Source organism: Staurois parvus, unplaced genomic scaffold (genome assembly GCF_062004578.1).
Source record: "Staurois parvus isolate SC_StPar_1 unplaced genomic scaffold, SC_StPar_1.0 ptg000689l, whole genome shotgun sequence".
In the NCBI taxonomy this organism is placed as follows: domain Eukaryota; kingdom Metazoa; phylum Chordata; class Amphibia; order Anura; family Ranidae; genus Staurois; species Staurois parvus.
Genome location: NW_028318485.1, coordinates 1,517,646 through 1,544,239, shown reverse-complemented (window position 1 = coordinate 1,544,239; position 26,594 = coordinate 1,517,646). Strand labels below are relative to the sequence as shown.

General features: G+C 42.3%; 1 protein-coding gene across 1 annotated transcript; it reads left to right on the top strand.

Moving 5' to 3' along the window:
• Positions 1–455: 455 nt before the first annotated feature.
• Positions 456–2,354, top strand: LOC149447390 (uncharacterized). Its single transcript, XM_089652612.1, has one exon. The coding sequence runs from the start codon at positions 456–458 to the stop codon at positions 2,352–2,354; it is 1,899 nt and encodes a 632-aa protein (XP_089508738.1).
• The last annotated feature ends 24,240 nt before the right edge of the window (positions 2,355–26,594 follow it).

Below are 26,594 nucleotides of genomic sequence, written 5' to 3'. Positions count from 1 at the left end.
CCTTCTCCTTCCTCATCTCCAAGGGCATTTAAACCGGCTGAAAAGAAAAAAACAACTAAGTGTGTATACCCAGCTTTAGACATAACTGGGAGTTTACAGATCAGACCCCTCGTTTTCTTGCTGTAGAACAGTAACTGAAAACGTATTCATCTGGTGCATTATATAAGAAATACATTTATAGAATTGAATGACAATTGGATTAGAACTACTCATCATGTCTAATTATTCCTGTAAAAAAAACCCTACTATGGTCACCATAATAATAAAAAAAATGTATACGGTTTAATCAGTTACATTGTATAGCTATACTTTTTAGTCTGTTGTTACTATTAACACCTGTGTAAACATCTATTTTTATTTTTCATATAGGTGAAAAACTAAGCTGAGTGGTAAACTGAATACCTGTTGTTAAAAAAAACAAAAATCACAGCAAAACTGAGTGTCATTTACAGAAGATGAGTCAAGTAGGAGACAATTTGTATCAGTGCTCTGAGTGCCAGAAGAGTTTTACTTCTAAGTCCAAACTCAATGCTCATCTGAGGACTCACACAGGAGAGAAACCATTTAAATGTTCGGAATGTGACATGTACTTCTCACATAGTCATAATCTTACTCGGCACCAGAGGACTCACACGGGGGAGAAACCCTTTAAATGTTCAGAATGTGGCAAATGCTTCTCACAAAATATTTATCTTACTCACCACCAGATGACTCACTCTGGAGAGAAATCATTTAAATGTTCTGAATGTGACAAGTGCTTCTTTCATAAGAATAGTCTTGTTACACACCAGAAGATTCACACGGGAGAGAAACCATTTAAATGTTCAGAATGTGACAAGTGCTTCTCACTAAAGCATAGTCTTGTTACACACCAGAAGATTCACATGGAAGAGAAACCATTTAAATGTTCCGAATGTGACAAGTGCTTCTTTCATAAGAAAAGTCTTGTTTTACATCAGAAGACTCACACGGGAGAGAAACCATTTAGCTGTTCCGATTGTGATATGTGCTTCTTTCATAAGAAAAGTCTTGTTACACACCAGAAGATTCACACGGGAGAGAAACTATTTAAATGTTCCGAATGTGACAAGTGCTTCTTTCATAAGAATAGTCTTGTTACACACCAGAAGATTCACACGGGAGAGAAACCATTTAAATGTTCCGAATGTGACAAGTGCTTCTTTCATAAGAAAAGTCTTGTTACACACCAGAAGATTCACACGGGAGAGAAACCATTTAAATGTTCCGAATGTGACAAGTGCTTCTTTCATAAGAAAAATCTTGTTACACACCAGAAGACTCACACGGGAGAGAAACCATTTAAATGTTCCAAATGTGACAAGTGCTTCTTACTAAAGCAGAGTCTTATTAGACATCAGAAGATTCACACGGGAGAGAAACCATTTAAATGTTCTGAATGTAATATGTGCTTCTCACTAAAGCAAAATCTTGTTACACACCAGAGAACCCACAGAGGAGAAAAACCATTTAAATGTTCCAAATGTGACAAGTGCTTCTTTCATAAGAAAAATCTTGTTACACACCAAAAGATTCACACGGGAGAGAAACCATTTAGATGTTCCGAATGTGACAAGTGCTTCTCACTAAAGTATAGTCTTGTTATACACCAGAAGATTCACACGGGAGAGAAACCATTTAGATGTTCCGAATGTGACAAGTGCTTCTCTTACAAGCAAAATCTTGTTACACACCAGAGAACCCACACTGGAGAGAAACCATTTAGATGTTCCAAATGTGACAAGTGCTTCTTTCATAAGAAAAATCTTGTTACACACCAGAAGACTCACACGGGAGAGAAACCATTTAAATGTTCCGAATGTGACAAGTGCTTCTCACTAAAGCAGAGTCTTATTAGACATCAGAAGATTCACACGGGAGAGAAACCATTTAAATGTTCTGAATGTAATATGTGCTTCTCACTAAAGCAAAATCTTGTTACACACCAGAGAACCCACAGAGGAGAAAAACCATTTAAATGTTCCAAATGTGACAAGTGCTTCTTTCATAAGAAAAATCTTGTTACACACCAAAAGATTCACACGGGAGAGAAACCATTTAGATGTTCCGAATGTGACAAGTGCTTCTCACTAAAGTATAGTCTTGTTATACACCAGAAGATTCACATGGGAGAGAAACCATTTAGATGTTCCGAATGTGACAAGTGCTTCTCTTACAAGCAAAATCTTGTTACACACCAGAGAACCCACACTGGAGAGAAACCATTTAGATGTTCCAAATGTGATAAGAGCTTCTCTTACAAGCAAGGTCTTGTTACACACCAGAGGATTCACACGGGAAAAAAATGCTCAGAATGTGGCAAATGCTTTTCATGAAATTGTCATCCTAATACTCATAAAAGGATCCACACAAGAGAGAAATCATTTAAAATGTTTAGAATGTGGAAAGTGCTTCTCATGCAGTTCTGTTCTTCTCATACACCAGAGGATCCACATGGGGAAAAGCCAATTAGATGTTCAAAATGTGACCAATTCTTCTCACAAAGGGGACATTTCATTCAACACCAGAAAATTCACACAGGAGAGAAGCCATGCGGACAATGTGACAAGGATTTCTCATAGAAGCTAAATGCTAAGACAAATGAAGTTATCCAGCCTAATTAATGAATGTGATATATTTTAAATGAAAAAAATCTTTGATCCAGCTTTAGAGCTTTACACGGAAGATAAACCACATAAAAATCTGCATTTAATACGTGTTTTTTTAAAATAAAACTGCAAATCATATCAGAAGGTTCATGAGGGAAATAGAGAGACACAGCGCAAAGGAGACTATAAGAAACAAACACCAATCCATACAAGTCTCAGATATAACTAACTCGTGTCAACTTAATGTTGTATTAATTAAAAGCTCATGCACATGTGAAAGCAGAAAACATTTTTAATATACTATTTTACTATTTTTATATTGTAAACACATAATGTTGAGTGTTGCAGCCATGAAAATACTTTGATTTGCCTAATAAAGCGTAAGTAGATGACTACATTGCAAATGTGTAAAAAAGATGATTATATGGTGTACATAGTTACATAGTTAGTCTGGATGAAAAAAGACAAAAGTCCATCCAGTTCAACCATAAAAAAAATAAAACATTATAATCCTATACCCACAGTTGATCCAGAGGAAGGCAAAAAACCCAGCAAAGCATGATCCATTTTGCTCCTCCAGGGAAATAAATTCCTTCCTGATCCCCTGGGAAGCAATCATCCAGTTATATTCTGTGTATCCAAGACAGAATCCAGGACTTTTTTACAGCAATCCACTGAGCTGGCCAGAACCAACGCTTGAGGGAGTCTATTCCACATTTTCACAGCTCTTACTGTGAAGAAACCTTTCCGTGTTTGGAGATTACATTTCTTTTCCTCCAGACATAAAGAGTGCCCCCTTGTCCTCTGTGATGACCTCAGGGTGAATAGCTCTACACCGAGTTCACTATATGAACCACTGATGTATTTATACATGGAGATCATATCCCCCCTTATGTATTATACATAAAGATCATATCCCCCCTTATATATTATACATGGAGATCATATCCCCCCTTATGTATTATACATGGAGATCATATCCCCCCTTATGTATTATACATGGAGATCATATCCCCCCTTATGTATTATACATGGAGATCATATCCCCCCTTATGTATTATACATGGAGATCATATCCCCCCTTATGTATTATACATGGAGATCATATCCCCCTTATGTATTATACATGGAGATCATATCCCCCCTTATGTATTATACATGGTGATCATATCCCCCCTTATGTATTATACATGGTGATCATATCCCCCTTATGTATTATACATTATTATTATTATTATTACTACGAGTTTATATAGCGCCAAAGGGTTTGCTCAGCGCTGTACAATAGGGGGGGACAATACATGGCACAGTACAACAAAGACAGACAGCGTACGAGGGGTAAGAGGGCCCTACTCTTACGAGCTTACAATCTAGGAGGGAGGGGGTAAAGGTACAGTAGGAAGTGGCTGAGGGGGATGAAGTGGTAGGAGGAATGAGGGAGGATGGCCGTTAGGTGAGGGTGGGGTAGGCTTCCCTGAAGAGATGGGTTTTGAGGGAGCGCCTGAATGTGAATAGAGAAGGCGACAGTCTGATGGATTGGGGCAGCGAGTTCCAGAGGATGGGGGAGGACCTGGAGAAGTCCTAATACATGGAGATCATATCCCTCCTTATGTATTATACATGGAGATCATATCCCCCCTTATGTATTATACATGGAGATCATATCCCCCTTATGTATTATACATGGAGATCATATCCCCCCTTATGTATTATACATGGAGATCATATCCCCCCTTAATCTCCTCTTCTCAGTAGAGAATAAATTCAGTTCCTGTAATCTTTCCTCATAGCTGATCTCCTCCATGCCTCTTATCAGTTTGGTTGCCCTTCTCTGTACTTTCTCCAGTTCCGCAATGTTCTTTTTGTGAATTGGTGCCCAAAACTGAACTGCATATTCCAGATGAGGTCTTACTAATGATATGTACCGGGGAAATGATATCTCTCTCTCTGGAGTCTATACCTCTCCTAATACAAGAGAAGATTTTGCTCGCTTTAGAAACAATGTACTCAAATGTTTTTGCAACATAAATATTGTGACTGTACAGATCAATCATGCTTTGGTTTGTTCAGTTTAAAGCAGAGTTCTACCCAAAATTGGAAGCTCCGCTTGTTTGCCTCCTCCCCCCTAGACTGCCATGTTTGGCACCTTCTGGGGGGAAGGGGGGAGCGCGTACCTGGTTTTGACAGGTTCCCATTTCTGGCTTACTTCAATGTGGTGAAGTGAGCCAGAAGTTCTGCCCCCTCCTTCTGTACAAATCATTCCTACTTTGGTTTCATCAGTTTAAATGAAAATAATGATTTTAGTATTAGATTAGTATACAGTACAAGACTGAATTTTGATCTCTGTAATTTATCTTGGGCTGAAGAACCTTTCCCCGCTATATATCAAACTAAAAGGGAAATGTTGGTAGGAGTTTATTTGCCAGTCAGAGCAGTGATATTTCAGTTACATGTGGAGCTCCTATGTTAGATTTCTTGCATACAATGGTAATGTTAAGCTGGCCACACTCGGTTCGAATCTTGGCCAGTTCAGCAGGAAGCAGCCTAGACTCAAACCATGCATGGGCAGGCTGAATATACCTAACTTGATCGATCGACCAACTTGGGTACAGCCAGCCTTTTGGATTTTACATGCGATTATTTCTGGCGGTTGGTATAATAATCAGTCTTCTCCTGGGGGGGGGGGGGGGGGGGACTGCTCCTCCAATCCCTGCTGGGAGAAGACAATGGTTCTTCCCCAGGGATTTCCCATCAACACTGTCCATGGTTGCAGGAAAGGAATTTGCTCCATGTATGGTCTGTCTTAGATCCTCCTTAGCTTTCGTGTGTTCCAACATTTTGTTATTTTCTCCATAATACAAAATAAACAAAAAATAACAATATGAAGAACAGAATATCCACATAATAAATAATATCAGATGCACAGAACCTAAACGAACAATACTCAGATATCCCTCAAATAAATATATACATTTTGGGTGGATAAATCTTCAGAATGAAATATATACATTTCTGAGGCAATCACTCCATGTCTTACATAACATCAATTTGTTGTTTGTGTTAGATAATGAGTTTATGTGAAATCTCCATTAAACACTGTAAATAATATTGTAATTCTGAAGATATTTCAGTCAGAGCTGTATCAGTGTGGGTGTGCAAAATGTCTTCCCATAAATTCCTGTTCTATAGACATGATAGTTGTCAAAGGGAATATTCTATTAATTACACCTTCTTTACTGTATAACAGAAGTCTTTGCTGAGAATCCTCTTTCAGACAGTTCGGTGCCAGAGTTAGTTTATCTAACAATGGGACCAAACCTGTTGGCTTCACTTCAAAGGATCCCTCATTTAGATGTGCAATGAAGGTGACCAGCCTTTCATGAATACTTAATTTCCCAGGAAAAGGTCATGAACCGGCATGCTTACATTCCATAAAGGGTGCACCAAGATTTGCCTTACAGGGGGTTGGTGTATGCTAAATACAGGGGATTTGAAGTTAGCCAATTATGAAAGGGAATAGATTTGCCAACCAATCAGAGATACTCCATGAAAGTTAATGAAGGAGAGAACTATAAGTGTAGACACTAGATAGAGAGGGAGACTCTCTGTTTGGGGTATCCACCATCAATACAAATGAAACAAATATTCAGTCTCATGGCTCTCGCAGGTATACAGCCCCTTGCTGCTCTTGCTTCCACCTTTCCTGGATGGAGCCCTACTGACTCCTGGGCACTGACCTCCTGTCTGCCGGGGTGGAGCCCAGAACCCTGGTCCTGACTCTAGAAGAAGCTCACACACACCTGACCAATCAGTCTCCTGGCTATTCCCAAAACCTGGTTCGACGATTGGAGATTTCATGCCTCCCAAATCACTTTGAAATCTCCAGGCTCCAGGTTCCAAAATGCACTTTATAAACAAATGTGGAAAGTGAAAAACCAGTTTCCTCTGCATTAAACAAGTACCCTGGAGCCCCTCAACCTGCCTTGTTGAGAATCCCGGGTGAAATATCCTTTCTACGCTGTGACAGGTCGCTACATTGTCATTATATATATATGGGTATAAGTATTGCTTAGGACAGAAGCTTACTCCTGTTTCAACTGAATTTCTTTTCTTTCCTTTCTTCTCCTGTTTGCAGGAAACACGTAGTAATCTAGTAGGAATTACATAAACTTTCTCAACCCATGAAGTATTTGATTCAATGGATGACTTCAATTAATGGGTGTGTCTATGTGATGTATTGGATGTGTATGAACTGTCTATATGTGGAAAAGGAATACTCTTTTTCAGGGGTGTGAACAAACCATTGTTTGGCCATCAATGAGAAATGTAATCACTTTTAAACGCATGCATTTACTTTTTTGTGTTTCTCTTTCCCCTTTCTAATGAGCTCAGTACTGGTACCAAAATGTTTTTTTAAATATCTTATCTGCTAATGACAGTGGTGTATTTAGGTTTTGTGCTGCCCTAGGCAAGACAAAAATCAGATGCCCCCCCCCCCCCGACAGAGAGCCTGACACCAACCAACACCAGACCCCCCCCACAGAGAGAGCCTGACAGTGACCAACAACACCCCTGCCCCACCCCCACCCGAGGGAGCCTTCCATTAATACCCACCTCCCCTTCCTAGCGCCAGGGAGAAAGATGCTCACCTTCACAGCTCTGGACATTCCCGGGAACGACAATAGGGCTCTGCATATGCCATCAAGCAGCCCGCAGCCTCTCTCAGATCTCACCCGGTCCCCATGCCACATATGCCCCTTCTTCTGGGGGTTAGTGCTGCCCACCTAAAAAATGCCGCCCTAGGCAAATGCCTTGTTTGCCATGTGGTAAATACACCCCTGGCTAATGAACCTGTGCACTGATCTAACATCTTAATCATTATACCTCAGAAAATGTAAAAAATGTAGAAATTTTATTTTTCCTTTTCTTTCCTGTGGCTCAGAGTGAAATTTTCATTCACCCTGTCACTGGGAAAATACATGATAATATGTTATTTTGCATTTGATGGTATTTTGTCGATTTAGTATGTTTGTTTTTTTTTTCTCTTCCAAATGCGCTCATGTCCTTTTTAACGTGTGTAAGTAACGTGTTTTTGAGTTTGGTATTTTAGGAAGAATACTAGAACATCGGTGGATAATCCAGATCTGACCCAGAATAAGCAAAATACTTTGAAAAGAGGACCTTAAAGCATAGCAACATTTTTATGTTTGTTTTAATCACTTCAATTTTCAGCTTTCAGCGCTATCACACTTTGAATGACAGTTGCGGGGTCATGCAACACTGTACCCATATGAATTTTGTAGCATTTTTTTGAGACATAAAACTTTATTTTGGTGATATTTATTCCCCACTGGGATTTTTATTTTTTTTGCTATATAAATTAAAAAGTCCAAAAATTTTGAAAAGTTTTTTCTTATAACATTTTGCAAATAAATAATATTTCTTCATAAATCTTGGCCAAAATTTATTCAGTTATATTTTTAGTAAAAAAAAAAATCAAATTAGTTTAACCAAAAATTATAATTTTTCAAACTTTTTTTTTTTTTGCATTGTTGTTTATTTTTTTTATATTATTTGTTTTTTTTTAACACTGATTGCTTTTATACCCATAAAGGCTGTAAAAGCAATCATTTCTCCTCCTCTCTGGAGGAAATGAGAAATACAGTGCGAGCTGTGATTGGTCACAGCTTGTCACATGGTACAAAGCTGTTGTGAATGGCCCTGTACCATGATTTCACACGTAGTAAGCCATGATGTCAGAAGTGACATCATTGCTTACTACTATTCATGTAATCACTGATTGGCCAATCAGTGATCACATGATCGGAACCTCGCACAGAGGTCCCGAACAGCGTTCGGTGTTCCACTGTGTCCCAGGGAGCGTGCACAGGCTAAAATGGTGGGCCCCATTTATGAACGGCAACCCAATCCTGCACTGCTCCCTTCCGGAAATTTATATACATGGGCCAGATGGGAAGTGGTTAACAACCAGTGAATAGCTCGCACAGAGGTCCCAAACAGCCTCCAGACACAACGGGCACCAGATTGCGGTGCTGCGCGCTCCCAGGGAGCACACACAGCTTGAAAATGCGGGCGCTGTTTATGAACTGCAACCGGCCCCTGCACTGCTCCTGTCCGGCCATTTATATACATGGGTCACAGGGGAAGTGGTTAAGGAGAAGCCTCTGAATTGCTTCAATTAATGGTAGTTGGGACAAACTAAATCTCTAAAAAAAAAAAAAGGTTTTTCTCCTCTCTACTTTTAAATTATTTTTTTGTGTCCCTGCCTTGCTAAGTGAGTTTAAAAGGGATGAATTTACTCACTGTAGGAGAGGATTGGCTTGTGCTAAGTCACTGTATAACAGTTTGCATTTTGTTTTTTGGAGACTGTATACAGATTCAATGCTCCCTTACAAGTTAAAGAGAAAGGGGTAGGATAAATGTCATGCCGAGTCAGCATTAAATCTGTAGCTTTTTTTTTTTTCAGTATTTTTGTTTTCTATCCGTTACAATTTTTCTTCATGGGTGCTTCTTAAGTTGTTTGGTTTTGCTATGGTGAAATAAAAAAAAAAAGAGGGCGATATGGAGAAATTATATGGAGAACATTTTGAAATTGCACAGGGAGAACATTTTTTGTTTTATATTTAAACGTTTTTTATTGAAATATTTTGAAACATACAACATATGACATAACAGAGAACAGAGAACAACGGTATACAAGGTTCATCAAAAGTATATACCTTATGGATTGAAAGTGCGGAGTGGAGGTACCCCGCCAACTGGCCGGGGTAGATATTGAAGTCTCGTCTTAGTTACATGAGAGGTATGCTCTAATTATGTGAACCTTGTTGAGAGTTTGGTAGATATTTATATAGGGAAATTGGAGGGGGCAAAAGGGGGAGAAAAAAAAAGGGGGGGAAAATGGGGCACCTAAATAATCGAAATCGTGTAGTTTGGATATTATAAGATCATTTTATTATGCAGTTGGGGTTCTGTAGCCAGCAAGTCCAGTGAGTCTCAAATTTGTGATACGAGGAATTATGGAGGACTGTTCTTCTCTCCATCTCGCATAGAAAGTTAAGGTCAGTTAGTAAGCGGTGTAAAGAGGGAGTGGTGATAGATCGCCACAACCTGGTGATATTGAGCTTTGCAGCTGACAAGATGTGTATGGTAATGATACGTGAAGACAGTGGAATTTTGTCTATGCCGATATGTAGGAGCGCTAGAGCAGGGTTTGGAGTAACTGACGTCTTAACGATGGAGGAGATTATCTGGAAAACTTGTTTCCAGTAGGAGGTGAGGGATTTACACGCCCACATTAAATGGAGAAGTGAGCCTAGTTCACCACAATGTCTCCAGCAAGTTTGGGAATGTTGAGGGTAGAATAAGGACAGCTTAACGGGAGTTAAGTACCATTGGTGAATTATTTTCAAGTATGCTTCCCAATGTGAGCTGCACTTTGAAGCCTTGAAAGTGATGGTGAAAGTTTTCTCCCACGTGTTGGGAGAAATGGGCTGGGAGATTACTTTTTCCCAGTTCGCAAGGGATGATGTGTATGTGGTAAATTGTGCTTCAACTAGAGCTGTGTAAAAAGTTGATATACCTTTTTTTGGATAAGTTGTCCTTTGGAAGAATTGTTGTGCTGTTGCTGAGATTTTTACGTTGAGTGGTACATGTACTTTGTACAGGATATGGGCTATACGTATATATGTGAAGTGTTCAGTAGCTGAGATTTGGTATTTCCCTTGAATAGTCTGAAAGGAATCTAACGTATTTTTAGTGTATAAGTCTTGTATATTCAGTATTCCATGGTTTATCCATAGTTAGGTTTAAATGGGGGGAAAGGAAATGTAGGGATGAGAGCGGAGTGGGAATTTGGAGGTTATCTTTGCGTAAGTGACTATGGGCAATGAAGTCATACCAAGCTAATAAGGAAGCTTGTATGCAAGGGTGGTTGTGTAAATTTGTAGGGTGTGCTCCACGGGGTACAAATAATAAATCTGACAAGGTGTGCGGTAGTAACAGGGAAGTTTCCATCAGAGTCCAGGTTTTACTTATTGTGGGCTGCCTCTAAAAGAAGAGCTGATCGAGTAGAGAGGCATGGTAGTATGATTTCACATGTGGGAGACCAGCTCCCCCTCTGGAGGGAGGACGGATTAGAAGGTTTGTGGCACATCTGGGCTTTTTCGAGTTCCAAAGGAATTTGTTCAATATTGCCTGGAGTTTCGTGAAGAAAGTGTGAGGGGCTGGGATAGGGAGAGTGCGAAAAATGTAGAGTATCTTGGGGAGTATAGACATTTTAACTGTCGCCATTCTACCTAATGTCGAGAGGGTAGTGGTGCGTAATCCTTTAATCTATTGCGGAACAGATTCAAGTAGTGGTATAAAATTAGCATTATAGAGTTGGTTTGTCCTGGCAGTAAGTTTAATTCCCAAATATGGGATGCTAGGTTTTTCCCAAGTAAAAGGGAAGTGTTTAGAGAGTAGGCTTTGGGTGTTTTCAGGCGTGTGTAAGTTCAATATAGATGATTTGGGTTCATTGAGCTTGTAGTAAGATATGGATGCGTAATTTTGAATATGCATTCATATCGACTTGAGGGATTCGTGTGGGTTAGTGACCATTAGGATAATGTCATCAGAAAATAGGCTGATCTTATATTCGGAATTTAGGAACTTGATTCCCGTGAAATTAGGATCATTTCTAAGGTTGGTTGCTAGTGGTTCAATGAGTAGGGCAAAAATTATAGGGGATAGTGGGCATCCTTGCCTAGTTCCGTTGGAGATGTAGAAGGGTTGAGATAATGTGCCATTGGTTAGAACTCTGGCTGAAGGTTTAGAGTAAAGGGACAGAATAGCTGATAACATCCAATCAGATATTCCAAATTTTTGGAGCGTATACGACATAAACTGCCAATGGATTTCGTCAAATGCTTTTTCTGCATCAAGCGATAGTAGAAGCGAGGGTTGTGTATTTGATTCAAGGTGGTGTAGTAAAGATATGATACGTCTAGTGGCGTCAGGCGCCTGTCTACCAGGAACAAATCCCACTTGGTCTGGGTGAATTAAGGTCGGCAGGTGGGGGAGTAGTCTGAGGGCAATTATCTTAGCGTATATTTTTATATCCGTGTTAAGAAGCGAAATTGGTCTGTAATTTTGAACTAGTTGGGGGTCTTTACCAGGTTTCAGAATGGTAGTGATTATTGACTGTAACATTTCTTGGGGGAATTCCTCGGAGGATGCGATGTGGTTATATAGGACAGATAAGTGTGAGTTAAGATTGGGGGCGAATCTTTTGTAGTATTCATTCGTGAAACCATCATTCCCTGGTGATTTGTTTAAAGGAAGGGTATGTATGATTTTCCCAACCTCATCAGGGGAAATCGGTACGGATATAGATTCAAGTTGAGAGGGAGTTATGTGTGGGAGGTTAGTGTTATGTAAAAATTGTTCTATTAATTGCGTTGTTGGTTGGGTTGTATTAGTGTCATCTTTTAAGTTATATAGTTCCTGGTAGTAGGTCGCGAAGGCATTGGCTATATCTCGGGGATTTGTCAAGGGGACGTGCGAAGTAGGGTGTCGAATTATGGGTATTTTGGTTTTAAGTCATTTTTGTTTAATGATCTTGCTAAGAAGCGAGTTTGCTTTGTTACCGAGTGCATAGAATTTGGCTTTCGATCTGTGTAGATTGGCGTTGTATGTGTGTAGTAAAATGGTGCGTAATTTATTTCTATCCGCGTTTAGTGTCGCAGTTGTAGAGGGAGTTGGATGTTGTTTATTGAGTCGTTCATTTAGGCGAATGGAGGTCATGAGTTGGTCAGTTTGTTGAGATCGTTGTCTCTTAGTGCGGGAATTTAATTGTATGAGGATACCTCTCATGTAGGCCTTGTAAGCCGGCCAAAGTGTGGTGATGGATATATCAGGGGTGACATTGGTATCAAAAAAGAGTTTGTGAGCTTCTTGAATATGCTTCTGATTTTCCGGTGACGTTAGGAGTGAGGAGTTGAGTCTCCAAATCGGTGGGATCGCTATATTTTGATCATCATCTAATGATATTTGGATTGGGGCATGGTCGGACCAGGTTATAGTCTCTATTTTAGATGACGTCACGTGTTGTAATGTCCATTTGTCCGTTATAAACATTTCTATTTGTGAGTACGAGAGATGTGGGGGAGAGTAGTAGGTATAGTCTCTTTCGGAGCCGTGCTGACATCTCCAGATGTCATATAAGTCATTGTCATGAAGAAATTGGTTAAGGGACGGTTTTGTGGATTTCGAGGTGGAGGACGAGTCTATGTCCGAGTTACCTACAATGTTGAAGTCTCCACCGATGATGAGTTTCCCTTGTTTAAGTGAAGAGATGACTTTGTAAAGTTTACGGTAGAAACGTAGCTGTTTGCAGTTCGGGCCATAGACATTCACTAAAGTATGGGTCTTGTCGTTTATTTTACATACCAATATATGATAGCGGCCTTGTGGATCCGCCGTCTGTGATAGAATATGGAATGAGAGAGAGTCATTAATGGCCGTAATCACTCCATTTTTCTTTTTGGGGTTATTTGCCATGAACAGCTGGGAGAAACGATGAAGGTATAGTTTGGGAGTCTTTTGGGCAGCGAAGTGTGTTTCCTGTATAAAGAGTATGTCCGCTCGTGTCTTCCTTGCTTCTTTAGATAGTAGTGATCGTTTATATGGTGAATTTAGGCCACGTACATTTAAGGATGTGAGATTAATCATTGGTAAGCGTGGTTTCCAGCTTTTCCGTAATCTGGTGTGATATTTGAAAGAAGTGCATGATGTTGTGTTTACCAAGAAAATAGGTATTCAGGTGAGGGTGGTAGGACGTTCGCTCAATCGGAGCATTGAAGGGAGTGTTCCATGAGGAGTTGAGGTAATTAACACTTGGGTCTTGAGTGGGTGTCCCGTGGTGCCAAGGGAAGGGAAATGGAAGGATAAAGAGAACAGTAAAAAAACATTTGCAAAAAATGCAAATATGACAAGTAGCCAACATTGCTACTTTAAAATTGGGGGATGCGAAAGGACTTGATCGCCAGAGGGGGTCAAGCTTATTATAGATACGTAGTACGAACTTCAATGGGTCTAGGCCGAACGCCAGAAATATCAGGTTAAGAAGTGGCTCCTGGGAAAAAATGTGAGCATGTTACAGTAGAAAATATGTCCTGTAAAGGTCATGTTGCTTCCATAGAGCTATGCGCGGGATCTTGTGTTTCCGCACGGAGGATATTCCAGGTTTTAAGTAAATCCAGGCCTGCCTCCAGTGTTTTAATAGTAAAAATCCTACCATGTTGCCGCACCGTTAATTTGGTGGGAAACCCCCATTGGTAGGCTATACCGTGGTTTCTGAGGGCCTTGGTGATGGATACCATTCTTTTTCTGTTGAGGAGGGTAGCTTTAGAAAAATCAGCATATAGGCGGAGATTTGCATGAGATGGCGGTAGTGGAGGTGGATTCCGGGCCGCCGACATAATTTTGTTTTCACATGGTAGAAATGGATGCGGGCTAATACATCTCTAGGGATGGTAGCCGGTAAGAAGGAGGGTTTCGGTAGGCGGTGCGCACGATCAATTGCGATCTCTATGTCAGAGACTGATGGAAGGAGGATTTTGATGTAGTGCTGTATGTATGGTAATAGGTCGCCATTAGTGATAGATTCAGGAATGCCTCTGAACTTAATGTTGTTGCGGCGTGATCTGTCTTCCAAGTGTTGATTTGCTCAATATCGGTTGAGTGATCTACATGTGCGTCAATCAAGCTGTTGTGCGCCGTGATTATGTCTCCCATGTTATTTTCAATGTGGCCTATTCTGCGTTCTTGTTGCTGTACTATAGTTGATAGTTGGTTGAGTGACGTAAAAATATCGTTGTGTAGAGATTGGCGCAAAGATGTAAGTATGCTTTTCATGCATATCTCCGTCAAGGGTATGTCAGACGCAGGGAATGCGTCTATGTCAGGCATGGCTGTATGAGAAGGTTGCAATAAAGGGTTTGCGGCCTGATATGCTGTACTGGGGTCCTGATCTAGCCGTGGCCTGGATTTAGCTGGGCTGAGTGATGTAGGGGACAGTGGGGGTGACAACTCACCAGGGTCCCCAGGGAAGAGAGAGTGTTGCAGCCTGGAATCGTGTGGCTGGGCTATGTAGTCCTCCTGCTGGGCGTTGCTGGTATCCCCCTGCTTGCAGCCGCGGGCGCCATCTTGGGATCTCGGCCCGACGGCCGGGAAGAATTGTGTGAGCTTCCCGGGCTGATCGGAGGATTTTTTCCTCCGCGACATAGCTGAGGAGGTGCAGGCACTTTATGACAGTGCAGTGGAGCCTGTGTGCAGTCCCAGGGCCGGTGTGAGCCGCTCGGTTACTGGCGGGTGGACGGCGCTGCTCTCAAAGCACGTCCACCATCAGAGCCGGCCGCGCATGCGCCCCCCATTTTTTGTTTTAAATGTTTGATATAAAATATTAAAGCTCCCTTTACAGCATTTTTGTGTGTTTAAGTGAATTTCCAGCTTTTTTTTTTCTCTTCCAACATTGAATGACTGTTTTATATAAATGTGGTGAAGCTCACTTATTGTCATTTAACTATTGCCACCTGCAACAACAGTAAGAGTAACACCAGGTTTACGAAACAGTTGTGTTATCCATTCTAGCTCTACATCTCACATGAAGTCCTCTCTACAGTCCTAGAATCTATCAGTCCTCATATACAGTCATGTTTTTGTTTGTTGGTTTTTTGCCATAACTAAGTTCAAAGGGCACTGCTTGAGTATCCTATAGATATACTGTACTGGGACTTGAGATGAGATTCCTAGTGATTGGCAGTTTGCAGGTATAGTATAGTACAATGGTACTTAAGTGTAGTTTAGTTGGATGATTACTGAAGCCACAAGTAACAGGCGACATTACAATTCCTCTCTATATTCTGAAAGTAAAGCGGAGTTCCACTCACCTGGCAAAAAATAAGTCAGCATCTACAAAAACTGTAGCTGCTGACTTTTAAAAAAACAGCCACTCACCTGTCCCTCGGTCTTGTGGTGTGCCCCCACAGCATGTTTCACCAGTCGTCCTGTATTCCAGGAGGCCGGCATCTTCAGTGTGGACACCAGGCTGTGATAGCTTGCGGCTTCACAGCCGGGTACCCACTGCGCATGCGCGAGTAGCGCTGTGCTTCCTGAATGGTCCTGTAGTCTTCTGGGACCTGTCACGTGTCCCAAAAGACTACAGGAAGGGAGGACACCTTCTGCTTCCGATCACCTAGGTGATTGGAGTGGAAATGGGAGCAGGTACCTGTCAAATTCAGGTACCTGCTCCCCCCCGCCCTCCAAAGGTGCCAATCCTTAATGGGGAGCAGTCCTTAAAGCGGATCTTTTGGGTGGAGCTCCGCTTTAAATTATTTTGTCTTATATGACACTGCCTACTCTGCTCTGGGAACTCTTCCCTATCCTGCTAAAGGTATGACCTCTTCCTTAGCCTGCTAAAGGCATGGCTCATACAGTAGCTACACCTAGTAGCCAAGGACTGAATTCAGTGCACAAATAGGCTTTAGCCCACCAGGGTTTGTATAATTGGACACAGATTCCAGTAAAAGCATACAGTGGTGAGTTGTGATGGTAACAAGATCCCCAATGGTGACATAAAGGGTCACACACACACAATGGCTATCAGCCGAAGATGGGGCATTGCTTTCAGGCTTATGACAATGGATGGGGACAGAGGGTGTTTTAACCATTACCCGCCCGGCCTACGGCCGAATGGCAGCCTGCAAAATCCCTTAGCGTTCCGTGTGGGTGCCATACAGCGTCCTCCCGGGCATGCGCAGTTTGCGCACCTGCAGAGCCACGCAGCGGCATGATCTGTCACCGGCTGTGTACCTCAGACACGGCCGATGACAGATCTGAGTACCGGCCCCGTTGCCGACACCATATGACCTGCTGTGACCAATCACAGCAGGTCACATGACAGTTGTATACAATGGATGGCTTCATTCATGCCATCCATTGTATACTAGTGTGTGTAGCTGTGATTGGTCACAGCGATCACATGCACAAGCTGGGTAATCACAGCCCAGCTGTGTCATGTGATTAGTTGTGGCCAAATCACAGCTAAGCACAAAAAAAGAAAAAAAAAACCCTAAATGAATCGTTGTCATTCAGGTAACTGCTTGCTTATAGCAAAGTAATTCTTTGCTATAAGCAAATTGTGTAAAAAAAAAAAAATACTGATCACTTCCCCAAAGTAGTACAATGTTACTATGGTAACATTGTACTACTTTGGTCATAGTGAAATATGAAAAAAAAACCGTAAGAAAAAAAAAAAAACTGTAATAAAAAATTAAATATAATAAAAAAATTAAAAACAAAATTATATATATATTTTTTTCATACTGTCACCAGTCAGTGTCCCTGATCACTGCCATGCCAGTTATATGATGACACTGTACTGCACTGGTGTAAAAAAAAAATGGTGAAAATAATTTTTTTTTCATTTTCTGAAAAATTATGACAAAAAAAATACTTCAAAAAACTCGCCATGCCTCTTATGAAGTACGTCGGATGGTCTACTTTGCAAAAAGGGGTCATTTGGGGCATATCTGTACTATTCTGACATTCTTGGACCTCAAGAAATTAGATTGGCTGTCAGTACTTCAGGATTGATCAATATTCAGATCTATACCATAGTCTGTGAACTCTATAACGTTCCTACAGACTAAATAATACATCCTAATTTGGGTTATTTTCACCAAAGACATGTAATAGAATACATTTTGGCCTAAATTTATGAAGAACAATTATTTATTTGCAAACGTTTATAACAGAAACAAAGAAAAACATTTTTTTTTTAAATTTTTGGCCTTTTTTTTGTTAATATAGCAAAAAACCCCAATGGTGATTAAATACCACCAAAAGAAAGCTCTAGTTGTGTGAAGAAATGATAAAATTTTAGTTTGGGTACAATGTTGTATGACCGCGCAATTGTCATTCAAAGTGTGAGAGCGCTGAAACCTGAAAAATGGCCGGGGCAGGAAGGGGGTAAAAGTGCCCGTTATGGAAATAGTTAAAACCAGAGAAACTGGCTGAAGGTGATAACTATCCAAATTGTTAATGTGGCAATGTAAAAAGGTCTCATGAGTATGCCATATCTATAGCAATTGTCAACAATGGTCCATAATAATCAGAAATACTAGATAAACATCACTTTGAATAAATCTGTCTTACAAGTACTCTTGAGGAAATCTGTTTTCCTTTATTGTATTTGTGCCCACAATAATAAAGCATAAGTATACCTTCAGAAAGCCAGGAAAGTTGATCCACAGGCCTCTACTGAATACACTGTACCAAATGAAAATCACCATGGAAGGATGTCACAGAAGCAAGTGCAACGTGATCAACATGGCATTATGGACTTAATATTATGGGACTGTTGAGAAACAAGATCCTCAGTATTTCAGTTTTGTCTCTTATTATTAATATGAACTTATTACATCCAACACAAGTTATGAACTGCAGATATTGAGATCCAGAAATGTGGAATGTAGAGATGGAGAGTTTAAAGAGTCATTTCTTTTTTTTTATTTCAGAAGGCAACGACAAAATTCTGAATATTAAAGGAGATTATACATGATTCATTATTTTAGGTGTGGCCTAGTTTCACTGGCCACAAGGGTGGACTGTTAGATAATGAGTTTATGTGAAATCTCCATTAAACACAGTAAATAATATTGTAATTCTGAAGATATTTCAGTTAGAGCTGTATCAGTGTGGGTGTGCAATATGTCTCCCCATTAATTCCTATTCTATAGATACTATAGTTGTCAAAGGGCATATTCTATTAATTACACCTTCTTTACTGTATAACAGAAGTCTTTGCTGAGAATCCTCTTTCAGACAGTTGGGTGCCAGAGTTAGTTTATCTAACAATGGGACCAAACCTGTTGGCTTCAATTCAAAGGATCCCTCATTTAGAAATGCAATGAAGGTGGCCAGCCTTTCATCAATACTTAATTTCCCAGGACTGGCATGCTTACATTCCATAAAGGGTGTGCCAAGATTGGCCTTAAAGGGGGTTGGTGTATGCTAAATTCAGGGGATTTGAAGTTAGCCAATTATGAAAGGGAAGGGATTTGCCAACCAATCAGAGATACTCCATGAAAATTAATGGAGGAGAGGACTATAACTATAGATACTAGATAGAGAGAGACTATCTCTTTGGAACCCCAGGGATGTCCAGGTCTATGGTAGTTATGGAATATATCCCTTACACTTTTACAGTATATCTAAATGTTTGTCTTATGTCTTTTCTGTCTCACTGTTTGTATTTTGTAATATGTTTGAGCTTTCTTAATAATGTTCCTTTTATGTAACTAGATAGATTAGATAGACCTCCATCCTATTCACCAATAAATTTTGGTTGTTGTGTTAAACCTTTCACTTTTGGGTAAGAACTCTTCATTTACCAAATCATATCAGAGAAATATTATATTTCATAATCTATAGATTTGGTCAACATTTGTGTTTTAAATACCTCTTTTTACTGCATACATTGTAATAACATATGTACATGGGTCAACCATATTAACATATTACACAGGTAAACTGTATTATTATCATACAGGATTTATATAGCGCCAACAGTTTGATTTACAATATAACGGGAGACAATACAGCAACAATACAGTTCAATACAAGAGGGTTAGGAGGGCCCTGATCCTGGCAACTTACAGTCTAATAGGGAGGGGCTGGTGGTACAGAAGGTAATAACTGTGGGGGATGAACTAATAGAAGAAACAGAAGATTCGGTTATTAGCTGAAGGCAGGATAGACTTCCCTGGAAAGAAAGCTTTTCAGGGATCGCCTAAAAGTGGGCAGAGTTGGTGATAGTTGCACAGATTGGGGTAGACAGTTCCAGAGGATGGGGGAGGCTCTGGAGAGGTCCTGGAGATGAGCCATGAGAGGAGGAGACAAGGTAGCTAGAGAGTAGGAGGTCTTGGGAGGAGCGGAGAGTACGGTTTGGGTGATATTTGGAAACAAGATTGGTGATGTAATTTGGGGAAGAGTTGTAAATGACTTTATATCTCCTCCAGCCACTGCCATCAGCCACATTAGATTTTCTCCATGCAGGGCCCCAGTAATAAGACAAAGAATATCCACCATAGTTTAGTACTGTTTAATTTGAAGCCAAGCAAATACAATAAAATTGCCCACTCACATGTATCCAGGTCAAAAAATGCCTTCACACCACACTATGGGTGTATTACATGGGTGTAGGGTGCACCAAGATGGTGCCCACGCCGGATGTGACGTCACCACACACCGGAAGTTCTTCCCCGCATACCTACGTGTTACGTCACACTATATCACGCGACTTCTTCAGGATGGAGGAGATTTGTAAGGAGAGGAGAGAGTGCCACTATTGATGACCATAAGTGGGGTACTGACCTAGGAAGAGTACCACCTGTGAGGATTGAAGGGTGATCCACAAAGCGTGCTGACCCTGTGGGGTCTTTGTAAGAAGGTGAGGGGGCAATCTGGTTATTGGAGGAGTGGCACCTATGATCACGATCACGAGATTATCACCTGCATGTTTGTGATGTCCTATTGGAGCACTGAATTTGCTGTGGATTTTTTATGTGTATATACGTAGGGGGTTCATATGAACATTGGGGGGTATTGTGAGTTCTATATAGTGTGGTTCTCTTTTTTCACTTGTTCTCATCCCTGATTAAGGGATGGATTCACTTTTTTGCACCTATTTATGATCCTTCAGATGAGGATCAGGAAGGGGGTTGTGTTTATTGTATGATTTATCACGTATACATATATATTTGTGTTATTATATGTTATATACATAATTACACTTATTGAGATAGTAGTTATTTAGCGCTGCACTACTTATATTCTGATTTTCATTTGCACTTTGAGGGTGAAGTTTTAGTGCCAGCAGTTTAGAGGGAGGGATTGCCCATATAAGCGCAGGAGGAGTTTTTTCCAGATTATGAGTCATAATAAACACTCAATCAAAAATGAAATGACAAATGCACTTATTCAGATACAGTGTAAAGAATATAACAGATATACAGAGAAACATCCAATTGTGATTTGAGAAAGATGGACTGAGCTTCATTGAAACGTTGACAATAAAAACACTACAGTTTTTGATCTTCCTCCTCTGCAAGACCTCTAAACAAGTTTATATATATATATGTATATATATATACAGTGGGGCAAAAAAGTATTTAGTCAGCCACCAATTGTGCAAGTTCTCCCACTTAAAAAGATGAGAGAGGCCTGTAATTGGCATCATAGGTAGACCTCAACTATGAGAGACAAAATGAGAAAAAAAATCCTGACAATCACATTGGCTGATTTGGAAAGAATTTATTTGCAAATTATGGTGGAAAATAAGTATTTGGTCAATATGAAAAGTTCATCTCAATACTTTGTTATATATCCTTTGTTGGCAATGACAGAGGTCAAACGTTTCCTGTAAGTCTTCACAAGGTTGGCACACACTGTTGCTGGTATGTTGGCCCATTCCTCCATGCAGATCTCCTCTAGAGCAGTGATGTTTTGGGGCTGTCGCTGGGCAACACAGACTTTCAACTCCCTCCAAAGGTTTTCTATGGGGTTGAGATCTGGAGACTGGCTAGGCCACTCTAGGACCTTGAAATGCTTCTTACGAAGCCACTCCTTTGTTGCCCAGGCTGTATGTTTGGGACCATTGTCATGTTGGAAGACCCAGCCACGTTTCATCTTCAATGCCCTTACTCATGGAAGGAGTTTTGCACTCAAAATCTCACGATACATGGCCCCATTCATTCTGTCCTGTACATGGATCAGTTGTCCTGGTCCCTTTGTGGAGAAACAGCCCCAAAGCATGATGTTGCCACCCCCATGCTTCACAGTAGGTATGGTGTTCTTTGGATGCAACTCAGCATTCTCTCTCCTCCAAACACGACGAGTTGTGTTTCTACCAAACAGTTCTATTTTGGCTTCATCTGACCATATGACATTCTCCCAATCCTCTTCTAGATCATCCAAATGCTCTCTAGCAAACTTCATACAGGCCCGTACATGTACTGGCTTAACAGGAGGACACGTCTGGCACTGAAGGATCTGAGTCCCCGGCGGCGTAGTGTGTTACTGATGGTAGCCTTTGTTACGTTGGTCCCAGCTCTCTGCAGGTCATTCACTAGGTCCCCCCGTGTGGTCCTGGGATTTTTGCTCACCGTTCTTGTGATCATTTTGACCCCACGGGGTGAGATCTTGCGTGGAGCCCCAGATCGAGGGAGATTATTAGTGGTCTTGTATGTCTTCCATTTTCTAATTATTGCTCCCACAGTTGATTTGTTCACACCAAGCTGCTTGCCTATTGCAGATTCAGTCTTCCCAGCCTGGTGCAAGTCTACAATTTTGTTTCTGGTGTCCTTCGACAGCTCTTTGGTCTTCACCATAGTGGAGTTTAGAGTGTGACTGTGTGAGGTTGTGGACAGGTGTCTTTTATACTGATAACAAGTTCAAACAGGTGCCATTGATACAGGTAATGAGTGCAGGACAGAGGAGCCTCTTAAAGAAGAAGGTACAGGTCTGTGAGAGCCAGAAATCTTGCTTGTTTGTAGGTGACCAAATACTTATTTTCCACCATAATTTGCAAATAAATTCTTTCCAAATCAGCCAATGTGATTGTCTGGATTTTTTTCTCATTTTGTCTCTCATAGTTGAGGTCTACCTATGATGCCAGTTACAGGCCTCTGTCATCTTTTTAAGTAGGAGATCTTGCAAAATTTGTGGCTGACTAAATACTTTTTTGCCCCACTGTATATATATATATATATATATATATAGATACACACACACACTATATTGGCAAAAGTATTGTTCGGCCGGCCTTTACACACACATGAACTTTAATGGCCCCGCAGTCTTAGTCCGTAGGGTTCAATATTGACTTGGCTGGCCCTTTGCAGCTATAACAGCTTCAACTCTTCTGGGAAGGCCGTCCACAAGGTTTAGGATGGTGTCTATGGGAAGGTTGGACCATTCTTCCAGAAGCACATTCATGAGGTCAGGCAATGATGTCGAATGAGAAGGCCTGGCTTGTAGTCTCCGCTCTAATTCATTCCAAAGGTGTTCTATCGGGTTGAGGTCAGGACTCTGTGCAGGCCAGTGAAGTTCCTCCTCCCCAAACTCGCTCCCCCATGTGTTTATGGACCTTGCTTTGTACACTGGTGTGCAGTCATGTTGAGACAAGGAAGGGGTCGTCCCCAACTCTTCCCACAAAGTTGGGAGCATGATTGTTCAAAATGTCTTGGTATGCTGACGCCTTAAGGCTTCATGTAAACGAGCCTACCCTGACCACCGACAGCGGGAAACTGCAAATTGCAGCAATAATGACAAACAAACAATCACATAGTTAGAGCACAGCAATGTTTCGGAGTCTTGCAGGACCTCTTCATCAGGCCTGTGACGAACGATCACATAGTTACAGCAAAGCAACGTTTTGTAGTTTCGCAGGACCCCTTCATCAGTCATGTGATGAACGATCACATAGTTACAGCAAGGCACCGTTTTGTAGTTTCGCAGGACTCCTTCATCAGGCATGTGACGAACGTTCACATAGTTACAGCAAGGCAACATTTCGGAGTCTCGCAGGACTCCTTCATCAGACATGTGACGAACGATCACATAATTACAGCAAGGTAATGTTTCGGAGTCTCGCAGGACCTCTTCATCAGGCCTGTGTGACGAACGATCACATAGTTACAGCAAGGCAACAATTCGGATTCTGGCAGGACCCCTGCATCAGACGTGACGAATGATAACATGGTTAGAGCAAGGCAACGTTTTGGAGTCTCGCAGGATCCCTTCATCAGGCCTGTGACGAACGATCACATAGTTAGAGCAAGGCAACGTTTCGGAGTCTTGCAGGACCCCTTCATCAGGCATGTGACGAGCGAACACATATTTACAGCAAGGCAATGTGTCTGAGTCTTGTAGGAATCCTTTGTGATATGAGTGACTTTTGGGGGTGGGGGAACCGCTTGGTCAGCTCATGTCCCCCTCATTATGTTTAACCCACCCTGTGCCTGTTAAGGGGTACAGGGTGTGTATGTGAATGTCTGAGTCTTGTGTATAGTGTGTGTTCCGTTGTCTAGGCCACATGGCTGTCCATTGTCTGTTTGCCATGTGCTACCCCCCATTGTGCTGTGTCTTCCTGTCCAGCCAACTATTATGGGATGTACTGTTTGTGTATTGGTGTGGGGGTTGGTCAATATCCTTTGCCGCATGGCTGCATCCCATTGTTCTGTGTCTGGTTGGATGGGGAGGGGTAATGAGATGTTTCCTGCCTATACTGTAGCCCTTCCCACTGATAGGGTGGGCTGATGATGTGTTTCCTGTCCCTGGTTGTCTTTCCCCGCCCTCTGTATAAAACATGTTGTTTTGTGTACAATAAAAGTAGTAGTTGGCTTCCTGTTTTAGTAAGAGCTGGGTGCTGTCTTTTTTCCTGAGGGATTTCAAGGGCGTGGTCCGTGGATGGTGTTCGGACAGGGGAAGTTGTGCTGTAACGGAAAAACTCAGTGCAGTCTGGGTTCCGGTTCCGTTACATTGGTGGCAAGCGGTGGGATTGTGCTTCCAAGCTGTAAACACATCCAAACCACCACCGGGATTCAAGAGCAGGAAAAGACGTCAGTCACCCCAGTGGAGCTATGGACCTGGCATCAGAGTTCCCAGGGCTGCTGCAGATCATCCTTGCAACATATCCCAGGACTGTATCTACGGATCAGTACCTGAAGCTCAGGCAGCGGATTTGGGAGGTGCTTTGGAGAGGAGCAGTCCAGGCTGCTGGTATGGACAAAGGCAAGTGCTACCCAACCCCAGGGGAACGGGCCAGGGACCATCGGAAGTCACGGATGCCATTCCTGGGAGAGCAACCCCAAGAGCAATGGGTGGCTGAGTTGGACAGACTGGTCCACCAGGAGATAGAACTGGACAATAGATATCGGGCTCTGCGGTGGTACGCAGAGCAGGAATATTTAGGGGTGTCCACAAAATGCTCTCCTGAGGGACTTGACTTTGGTGGGCCTGGATTGCTGTGGGAGAGCCTTACAGACCTTTTTGTGTTTGGCGATAGAGGAGAACCTACTCTGAAGGAGTTACGAGAAGGCAGAGAGGCTATGTTCGGTCTCAGAGGGGTCTCAGAGCTTGATCCAGATCTGCAATACCTGCTGATGAAAGAACTGCATCTGGAAAGGGCATACAGGCAGCTGCTAAGACATGTTTGGCAGCATGCCCAAGAGTCATCAGTGGAAATTCCAGAGACTGGGGATCTGATAGACCTCTCAGCTGAGGAGGAACCAGCAGTAGACCTGGCAACAGGGCCAAACAGTACTGAACTCTGCCCAGCACTGGTAATGTCTCCTGAGTTCCACGGACAGGAGATGGTGAGCCCCGATCCCCAAACACCAGTTCCAGAGGCTGGGGATTTGATTAACTTTTTTTCTGATGAGGAACCAGCCGGGGAGCCACCAGCTGAAGCGCTGACAACCGGACAGAGGGTCCAGGACCTCTGCCCCATGCCTGTGGTAGTTTCAGAGGCCCAGGGTGAGAAGGGAGAGGAGGTTGTTGTCCTCCCTCCCCCAGAGTCAGCCAGAGTGGAGGAAACTGTTTCCCCTCCCAAGCCAGGTTCTGTGCACCAGGGGGACAGTGACAGTGGAATGCCATCCCAGCAGCAGATCCACAGTCTGGGAGGGGAGGAAGTCGGCCTCCCTCCCCCACGGTTAGCCGGAGCAGATGTGGGGTCCCCAGCAGAAGTGCTGGCACCAGGTCAGAGTGCTGCTGGCCTCTACCTAGCAACTACAGTCACCACTTGAATACCCCAGGGATGCTGGGTAGTCGGCCCAGATCCCCTACAGAAGGATGGAGTCGGCCCAGCCACCCTGTCTTCTCTCCAGCGGCTGAGGGGATTTCCGGGAGAAGGACCAGTCCGTACTTCTCCCCAGCGGCGGGTATGTTCTACGGGAGAGGCAGAGGTTGGCTGGGTGAGTAACGCTTGGTGTGGGACAATTTGCATGGGGTACTGTGTGGGTGCTGGCATTGAGAGACTGGAGGTGCAGAGTAACTTCAGAGTACATCCGTCTGGGATCTACTCCTGCGTTACTCTCCTGCCGAAAGGGGAGATAAGTGACGGGAGTGACTTTTGGGGGTGGGGGAACCGCTTGGTCAGCTCATGTCCCCCTCATTATGTTTAACCCACCCTGTGCCTGTTAAGGGGTACAGGGTGTGTATGTGAATGTCTGAGTCTTGTGTATAGTGTGTGTTCCTTTGTCTAGGCCACATGGCTGTCCATTGTCTGTTTGCCATGTGCTACCCCCCATTGTGCTGTGTCTTCCTGTCCAGCCAACTATTATGGGATGTACTGTTTGTGTATTGGTGTGGGGGTTGGTCAATATCCTTTGCCGCATGGCTGCATCCCATTGTTCTGTGTCTGGTTGGATGGGGAGGGGTGATGAGGTGTTTCCTGCCTATACTGTAGCCCTTCCCACTGATAGGGTGGGCTGATGATGTGTTTCCTGTCCCTGGTTGTCTTTCCTCGCCCTCTGTATAAAACATGTTGTTTTGTGTACAATAAAAGTAGCAGTTGGCTTCCTGTTTTAGTAAGAGCTGGGTGCTGTCTTTTTTCCTGAGGGATTTCAAGGGCGTGGTCCGTGGATGGTGTTCGGACAGGGGAAGTTGTGCTATAACGGAAAAACTCAGTGCAGTCTGGGTTCCGGTTCCGTTACACCCTTCATCGGGCATGTGACAAACGATCACATAGTTACAGCAAGGCAATGTTTCGGAGTCTCGCAGGACCCCTTCATCAGGCATGTGACGAATGATCACATAGTTACTGCAAGCCAACGTTTTGTAGTTTCACAGGACCCCTTCCTCAGGCATGTGACGAACGATCACATAGTTACAGCAAGGCAA

Bases quoted from the DNA above. Each gene is read 5' to 3' on its own strand.
- LOC149447390 (XM_089652612.1), top strand. From the start codon at position 456: ATGAGTCAAGTAGGAGACAATTTGTATCAGTGCTCTGAGTGCCAGAAG.